Source organism: Grammomys surdaster, unplaced genomic scaffold, assembly GCF_004785775.1.
Source record: "Grammomys surdaster isolate TR1022 unplaced genomic scaffold, NIH_TR_1.0 125702, whole genome shotgun sequence".
In the NCBI taxonomy this organism is placed as follows: Eukaryota; Metazoa; Chordata; class Mammalia; order Rodentia; family Muridae; genus Grammomys; species Grammomys surdaster.
This window is the reverse complement of record NW_021620537.1, coordinates 991497-1000187: the sequence shown is the minus strand read 5'-3', so window position 1 is coordinate 1000187 and position 8691 is coordinate 991497. Positions and strand designations below refer to the sequence as shown.

Below are 8691 nucleotides of genomic sequence, written 5' to 3'. Positions count from 1 at the left end.
TTAACAATTCACTCTGAGTAAAGTCAGCTGTATATCTTCAGCACCTGAGTGTACTTTAATAATCAGGGCAGCCGCATATAAGCCAAAAAAAAGCTTGTCACATATCTCCTCCAGCATGGCTTTCATAGCCGTCACAGAACAGTCAGTCATAAAATCGTGGGATTCGTCAAAAATTACCAAGTTTGAAAATGTCCAAGACCTACCCTGGCTGATGTCCTCGCTGTTAAACAGCATATTAATGGAGTTCTATATCCTCCCGAGTCTACAGCTTTTAAGGCTGCTTCAGAGAGAGAGAGCACAAGCCTTACACACATTCTAATCTCTTATCAGATGAAGACGACCATTAGAATTCTATCCTTTTTTCTGAAAAGTTGTCCTTTTTTTTTTTTTTCCTTGTGCGTTGGAGAGTTAATTATCTAACCAGGGGGACTGTCCAGGACAGTGTTTGATTTAAAAGGCTTGAGGCTTTAGGTGCTCAATTAAGTAGCTATCGGTCTCAGACTGGACTATAATGGGCTCTTTTCTCCTTAACTCAAGCAACCGGGAGATATACCCCAGGTCAGGCTAATTAAAGCCAGGGGAGTCTTTAATTGTGATGACAGAATTGGTTTCAGTTTCCTTTCTTTGGGTCCTCAGTCCAAGAAGGTCGTTAATATTTCAGCATTTGGGCAATGCAATCAATCACAAACATCAAGAGGTTCTTTACGTGGAGAAAGGGAAAAGATGGGGAGAAATCCCACTCTTAAGAAATCCGACTTGCTCCTATCTGACGACAACAAGGTAGTGGGGGAGCCCTGTCTGCGGGCTCAGTTCCAAATCTCCTTGCTGACATGAAGAGATGGAGAAACAAATTGTATTTTTTATTTTTTAGCTTAACATCAGTGCTTAGCATCTTTCAGTAACTTCAATGGCCAATAGGTGGGCTTATTTCAACCGCATTATTACTTCAAGCAAAATACATGCAATACAGAGTGCTACCTGGCTGTGTTTTCTCAACTGCTTTCAGGCACTGGAGAGGTACATTTCCCAGAGTGTGGCTGAAAGGTACACATTTGTACCTGCAAGTAAATATCAGCAACCTATCTGAGGAGAAAAATGTACATCCACGGCTACTGATCTAGAAGCAATTGGTTTTCCAGCAGGATCCTATATTTAATCTAAATTCTGCACCAGCTATATTAAATGTAACAAAGAAATGCAACCCAGAAATTATGCCTGAAGCCAAGTCCATCAAAGGTACTTCGGAATAACTAGAGCCCAAGCACCTTAAAAGCACCAGAAGCTATTTATACCTAAGGGGGGGGGGGGCTGTGCATAATCGCAACCACTGCATTAGAGAGGGGAGGGAGAAAAAAAAATCAGCCAAATTACGCTTGGTTAATTCAGAGTAACAGATCTGCCCCCAAGTGAATTGGAGGCCTTGAATTAATTCTGTTATGACAAATCAAGATAAACGTTCCCCCTAAATTGCATGCGATTTAATTAATTTTTGAGATCCTGGGTTTTTTTTTTCCTAGCTAATAGTTCACATGCTCCTGTGCTGTCATTGTGCTTGAGTGGGCAGACTTCAAAGTGATATTAAATAACCAACTATTAGATTTACCTAGCACGTCCTATTGGAAAAGTGCCATTTAATTACCTAGCCTGTTCAATTAAAGGGACAGCATTCTCTGAATATAGCAGCTTGCTGTTGATTACCAGGGAAATGAACTCTCTGCCTGGCGGCGTCTCCTTGCCTAACGCGAATCCCCTCCCCAAACACACCCTCCACCTCCGGCCACCCTCAAACCCCTTGCCCGGCCCCGAGCTCAGCTCAGCTCACTGCGGCTGCGGGCGCCACGTGAACCGCCCGAGCGGAGCTGGGGACACCAGCGCCACCGCGCCGGCTCCTGCCCTGCGCTCGCCCCCTCGCGGCCCCGCACCGTGGACCTGGCCCGCCACCCACCCACTCGCCTGCTCTGACTAGAGCCCCACCCGACGGCGTCCGAACTTCCTCCTCTGGCCGCACTTTCCGCGCCAGACACCCGGCCAGAAGTAGGGTTAGAGAAAAGCGTGTTGGGGAAAAGAACTGGAGTTTGCTGAGCAACTCGATGGCTCTTGGGTGGAGCCGAGGGGTCGGGAGCCGCGGAAGGGAGGGGACAGCTGTAAGGTTCCCGGACTTCTGGGAGGTGGAGGGGTCAGGCAGACGTGGGTCCCTTTAAGATCCACCCTCCCCCTCCTCTCTACACCCCGCTTCCAGCCTTTCCCTCCCTCTCTTAGAGGCCAATTTTGTTAATTAAATGTTTTGTTTGCGACGAAGCTCTCATTCATTGCGGACACGTCATTCGGAGTAGATCTAAGCCAGAGACCAGATCTCATTAGATAAAGCCCATCAGAACTAAGAAAATGGAGGAGCCACTAATTAAAGCTTTTAATTGTGCAGATTCGCTGCAGCAAGGCCTGGGCTTTATCTGAAATCTTGGAGGAGAGGAGGCAGAAGCCCAGCTCTGCCCAATTGACGCTCGACCACGGAGAGGGGGGAGGGATTGGGGGTTGGGAATGGGGGGGGGGAACACCTCCTTCTCCTTCCCGGCAGCTTTTTAGCCAGATTTTGGTTGTTTTAAAAACAGCAACAAAACAAAAACCCTCCAAGTCAGACAGGGTAAAGGCCCCTTAATATAATTGCTGGGTGGTCCCAGCTAGGCAAAGGGGTCCTCTTCACCTGATGGCCTGCAAAAGGTTCACTCAAATCCTTTCAATCTTAGTAGCCCTTCAGGCTCTGAAGAACTGAAAGCTCCCCAACAAGTGGATTTGGGGGCGTCTGGGAGAGTGGTAGGTGGGAAGAAAAAAACTGTCAGCACATTCTTCATTTTCCCACCCTTTGGGTTCCTTAAGTGTCAGAGAGAACGGCATGACTTCAGGTATCCGTGGGGTTGGCCAGGAAGCTGGTCTTGGCCGGCCCTGGTCACAGTGTGAGGCAATCCATGATCCATTTGGCACTGAACTAGAATTTGTCTCTCCCCCAGCAGACAAAAGTTTCTCAGAGTAGCATCTAGTTCTAGACCAAGGCTAATTCGAGTCCACAAGTTCAGGGGCAAAAAGAAGCAAGACTCCAAGATTATCTACGGGTTAGAGCTGTGTGTATATCCTATGCTAGACCCTAAGAAAACACCAAAAGAACGTTTATTATTTGCTCCCTCCCCCCACCCCCAAGGGTAAGGAAAGAAATGGGCTTCGTTCTCAGGAAGCCACTTGCCTAAACTTGTCCCATGGGATCCAAGTGGACCCATCTTCTGTTAATTAGTGGTAATCAGAAGTGAAGATAGGCTTTTTTTCCTTTGAAGACACTTGAAGAGATGAAACTGCACCATTCACCAAATCTTAACTGCAAGGTCAATTTTTCCACTTAAAACCACCATCCTTCCTTAGCACACTTTTTCGTCTCCACTTAATTACAATACTGTCAAAGCTCATGGCGTTGCTTGGAAAGAGAACCAGAAAGCATTACACCCAAGCTCCTGCTGATTTTCCAACATTTACTTCTAAAAGAACACTTAGTGAAATTAATGCAGCCATATTAATTTAAAAATAAAAGTCCTCTTCTCGCCCATGTTTCTTTCACTTGACTGGCTGAAGATGCCCGCAGCATGGGTATCGGTTGTGTTATCAGAATAACCAAACCTCATCATATTCTGATACCAACCGGAGGCAAACACACCCATACTCAGCTCCAAACTGCACCGAGATCTTGGGCAGCACCAGCCACAGATAATGTAAACCACATCAGGGGTAAACTTTGAATAAAATATCCCATCCACTGATTTACCAGCTCTATGAAGACAGAACTGGATTTTCGACTCATCACTAATACAGACAAAGGTTCCGAACAGAAACTTAGAAATAGAAAGGAAATTCTTTAAAGTGTGTGGTTTTTTTTCCCCTCTGGTGGTATTGGTGTGTGTGCATGTGTGTGTGTGTGTGTGTGTGGTTTTTTTTAATTACTGGATGTTGAAACAGAACACCTCCTAGAAGCATTCATGTGCGTCAGTCTATCAAACCATTTACTCAAATTAAATGTGTAATCCTTCAAATGCCTCCTTTCAAATTAATGAGTTTAAGTAGCTTGAGTTCACCTGAAAAGATCCTATAGGCACCTGACCTCCTGAATTCTTTCCATTAGCTGCCCTGAAGCCTGTTGGAAAAGCTTGCTTACAAGGACATATGACTGTTCCTATACATTGCTTTAAATTGCTAGATTAGCATAATCCTATCCTCTCTTTTGGGGATCAAGGGCAGTGCCTACAAACGGCAACAACAACAACCCAAACCTCAATATTCTTCAAAGGAAAAATTTAAAAAAAAAAAAAAACACAAATTCTCCACCAAAAGCCACACACCAGCAGTGAGCATGCAAAGCCTTTCCAGGGAGCCTATGAAGACCACTCCCACTAGGTCTCGTTTTGATTCTATTAACAATAATAATAATATTATTATTTACTATAAAAAGAATTACAAGTCTTTAAACTGATGGGTATAATCAGTGTTTCTCACAAGGAGCACTAAGAATGAGTCACAGCATTCTGCTCAAAAAAGTTGAAAAGTGCTTACGTAAATATCATAATTAGCCATCACTAGAGAGATGAATAATTTCTCACTAACTGCACTTTTATTTTTAAGTAAACCTTTTGTCTCTGAGCATCTATCTATGTGAGTCCCCGCCTAGCTCAGAGAAAGCACCTGATCATTTTAGATACACTTACTTTTAACCTGAACCCCAAGATGGGGCTCCACTTAGAATTTAATCCAGAGGGTGCTCAACCTAACCACCAGACCAGAATTTTTAACCTTAGTTTGGCATCAATACTGTAGAATTAACACATGCTTTCTTGAGTTCCTTAAATGCTGCCAACTAGAGAGTTTTTGTTTTTTAAGTGAAGTCTGACATGTATTCCCACAGACGCCTGCTCCTTCCTTAAACCCCTGGTAACCCCTGGGCTTGCTCCTGCTGGGCTCGCCCATCTGGCTGAAAGGCAGCCAACTTACCTAATGTAGTCATTTCTGCAAAGGATCATGCCGCTCTTGGTGTAACAGGACGTGCCGATGTCGCCCAGCTGCGCCTGGCAGCAGGAGCACTTGAGACAGCGGCTGTGCCAGTAGCTGTCCATGGCATAGAGCAGAAAGCGGTCCGCAATCTTGCCCCCGCAGCCTGCGCAGCGCTTCCAGGAGAGGGAGCCGGCCGTCACCGGGGGCGGCTGCGAGCTGCTGCCCGGATTCACCATGGTCTAGGGAGAGAGAAAGACAAAACGAGCGATGCAAAAGTTAGAAGTCGATCGCTGGGCGCCTGAAGCCAGCGCGCTCCCCTCCTCCCTCCCCGGAGTGGCTGCAGGAGAAGCAGCAGCAGGGCCAGGGCGGGAAGGAGGCCGATCGGAGAGAAGGGAAGGAGGAAGGCTCGCCGGCGGCAGCCGCCTGTTTACTTTTCTCAAGCTTTGTTCTGGGGCCACGAGCTGCTCTCAACTTTCCAAAGCGCTCGCCGCTGACAATTTCAGCTCAGGGACTGTCAAAACTCCGAGAGCTAGGCTCGGTGGCGCGCTCCACCCCTCGCGGCGCCTCCTCCTCCTCCTCCCCCTCCTCCCAGCGCCCGCCTCCGCCCGCTCCTCCCGCTGCCGCCCGCCTCCAGCAAATGAGGGTCAAACCCACCCACCGCCGCGCCCGGCCCCTCCCCAGCCCCCGCCGAGCCCCGCGAGCCAGCCGCGGGCCGCTGGAGGTGGCTGCCCCGCCGCAGCCACGTTCCCTCCCGAGCTCTGCCTGGGGAAGTGAGGCTGCAATTCACAAGTTGCAAATAGTTCGGGGTTTCGGCAAGGCCGGGGCTGAGTGGGAGAGAGGGAGGAGAGGAGGAAGAGAAAGGCCGAGGGGGAGATGGAGGTGGTGGGAGGGGAGGCAAGGTGGCGAGGGGGGGGGGGGTGCCGGGTGTAAAGTTGCGAAACTGGTTTTTCGTATTTTAAACAGCACCTTTCACATGCCATTGTGGTGACCGCCATCTCCCATTATTGTTCCAAATCTCATTTCATTTTGAAGATCAATGAGTGTTTTCAGGACACAGGCAAGGATAATAGATCATTGAACTTTAGGATGCCTGTTAACTTCCTATACAAACACTCTCCACTTTGGTCTCGCTAATCTGCCCTTGATCAGCAATTTAAATGCGAGAGCTTTGTTCCTCCGTAGTGTGTGTGTGTGGGGGGGGGGGGTATAGATAATATGCGAGGAGGCACTATTGAGGGACACACAAGTTAAATTCAAGCCAGTCTTGATGTCACGAAAAACTGCTTTTAAACACCTCTCTCTCTCTCTCTCTCTCTCTCTCTCTCTCTCTCTCTCTCTCTCTTTCTCTCTCTCTTTACTGGGGCATAATATGGGAATCAATTTATAAAGCTTAGCTTAAACCGATTAATTTGTTGCCTCCAATCCGGAGTCCAATAAAGTCCTAGTGTTTCTGCAGTCACTTATTCTATAAAAAGATCAAGTTATTTACTGCCAATTAAGCAGCTTGTTTTGTCTTTGTCTGTAAGGCGAGAGTGTGGGCTCCCCCCTCCAGGCTCCCAGCTATCTGCTCAAGACATTCAGCTGATACCTCAGAAGGGAGAGGGCTAACTTTGTCTGTCCCTAGTCCAACTTCACTGCTGCAAAGAACCGGGGAGAGGGAACGAAAGAAGGACTCCGGTTCCTTAAATAGGCCGATTTTAAACACATTTCCTCCGAAAGAGTCCCGGAACGTGTGTCCAGTGACCGCACAATAAACCAGAATAAGAACTGCACCAATTAAGCTGTAACAAAACCCTGAGACTCTGGAACCAGGACCGCTCTAAAACCCATTAGCATTGCATTTATCCGAATGCATCATACCTTTATGTAAATTGATTTATCTGATGCATTTACTCGAGGAATTGCTTTTTGTTACAATTTCAGCCCTGACCCAAATGAATCTGCATTTCCTGCCCTAGGTCTTTAAACTGCCCCCCCCCCCAACGTTTTAATCGCTCCGAATTCCTTTTTTAAAAGGGAGGGGGAGGGAGGAGATTCCAAGCTGCTCCCCGCCCCCATCTTTAGTGAGAGGTAAATATATATGTATATTTTTTTTGAAAAGGAAACATTACACTGAGAAAAGCATCCAGTAACCCCATTAGCTAAAGCTCTTAAGGACAAGCAATACCTTAATGCTGATTAAATCTAAAAGAGATGAATCAAGAGGACTGACCAGAAACTGACTCCCCTGATAACTAAGGACGGGCCCTCATCAAGTTTCATTTAGAGTTGGAAAAAAAAAAAAGAAAGCTTTTAAGTTAAATAGGCTTATACTCTAGTAATTACATAGCCAAGCAATTTAGGTCCTGGGATAGTCAGTGAAATAGAAAGCAGAGCTGGCAGCTAGAGGCAAAATCTGCCCCCCTTTAACAACGTCTCTGGTGTTTTTTAATGGAGACCAAGGGAGGGACAAACGTAGCGCTGGCCATTTGTAGTACAAAAATGGATGCTTAATTCATGTCTTGATTTTAATTAGGTGATTCACCGGATTTCTCCTGGATTGGAACAAAAGACTTATAAGCCAAGAGGAATTCTTTTAAAAAAGAATCAGCAATGCCGGATCCTAGTCACTTAGAGCGTTTCGGTCTCTGTTTCAAATAGTGTTGGGGGGGGGGGTCATGACTATTGCCCCCACCCACGCACACACCACTTCTCATCTAATCAGCCCCTGCCTTTCCTTTAGGAACTGGAACTGCCCCCAGCCCTCTCCAGGGTCCCCACCAGCCCCGTCTCCAAGAAGAACCCTTTTGTAAGCAAGGAACCGCTACAAAGCTGGCGGCCCGGAGCTGCCCTCCGTGCTAGCTCGCAGGCCGGCCTCGGGTAGTTTCAGACTCACGCATTATCTAAGGCGACGTATTGTTTACTTGCAATTTGGGACGGTCAAGGGAAGGAAGCCAAAGAAAACAGCCCCGGCCCCGATCAGCTCCCCCCTCCCTCCCTCCTTCGTCCCCCTCGGGCCCGCGGCGCCCCCGGCCACCCCCTTACCTGCTTCTCCCCTATATTGCAACACTGCGAGAGGCGGCGGCGGCGGCGAAATGCGAGCGGAGCCGCTCGTCTTCCAGGGCAGGGGCGCCGGGGCTGGAGGAGCTGGAGGAGCTGGAGGGAGGGAGGGAGTTCTCGCAGAAGCAGGAAAGGGGAGGAGGGGGCTAAGGGCTGCTTTTTTTTTTTTTAATCGCGTGGCTCTGGGGCGAGTAGAGGGAGCCCCACGCTAAGTGGCAGGCGGCCCGGCGCAGAAGTGTCAAGTCTCAGCCCGAGGGTCCCGGTCCTCAGCCCCCGGCTGCGCGCGAGCAGCTGCAGGCGCCCTCGGCCCGGCCCGCGCGGCGCAGCGGCAGCCACTGCTGCAATCGCGGCTGCAAGTTTGGCAATGTGGCTTCACTTTGTACGCGCCCCCGCCCCCGCCGCGCCCGCGCTCCTCCTCCTCCGCCGCCGCCGCCGCCTTCCTCCCGCCCGCCCGCTCGCTCGCTCGGGGCCGCCGGCGGCTCGGCCGAGCTCCCCCCCCTCCCGCGACCTGCGGCCCGGGAGCGGCGGTGCAGGCTCGGTCCCGCGGCCGGTGCGAGGGCGCACGGAGTGGGGGGCTGCGGGGCCGGCCCGGAGCGTTGGACCGATTGGCTGCCCCGCTGCTGCTGCTGC

The 8691-nt window shown here is 49.4% G+C and overlaps 1 protein-coding gene across 2 annotated transcripts in view; it reads right to left on the bottom strand.

Annotated features, from left to right (window-relative positions):
• Lmo4 (LIM domain only 4) overlaps positions 1 to 8482 on the bottom strand; it is a 16698-nt gene extending 8216 nt beyond the window's left edge. The window contains exons 1-2 of one of the 2 annotated variants that reach the window (XM_028788150.1): positions 8047 to 8482; positions 5023 to 5261 (exon numbers count right to left, since the gene is read on the bottom strand). In XM_028788150.1, the coding sequence (XP_028643983.1) occupies positions 5023 to 5258 (236 nt within the window). In that variant the 5' untranslated portion in view covers positions 5259 to 5261; positions 8047 to 8482. Of the gene's footprint in view, positions 1 to 5022; positions 5262 to 5453; positions 5603 to 8046 lie in introns of those variants that run through there. The other variant, XM_028788151.1, reaches the window with a different exon arrangement.
• Between the last annotated feature and the right edge of the window lie 209 nt (positions 8483 to 8691).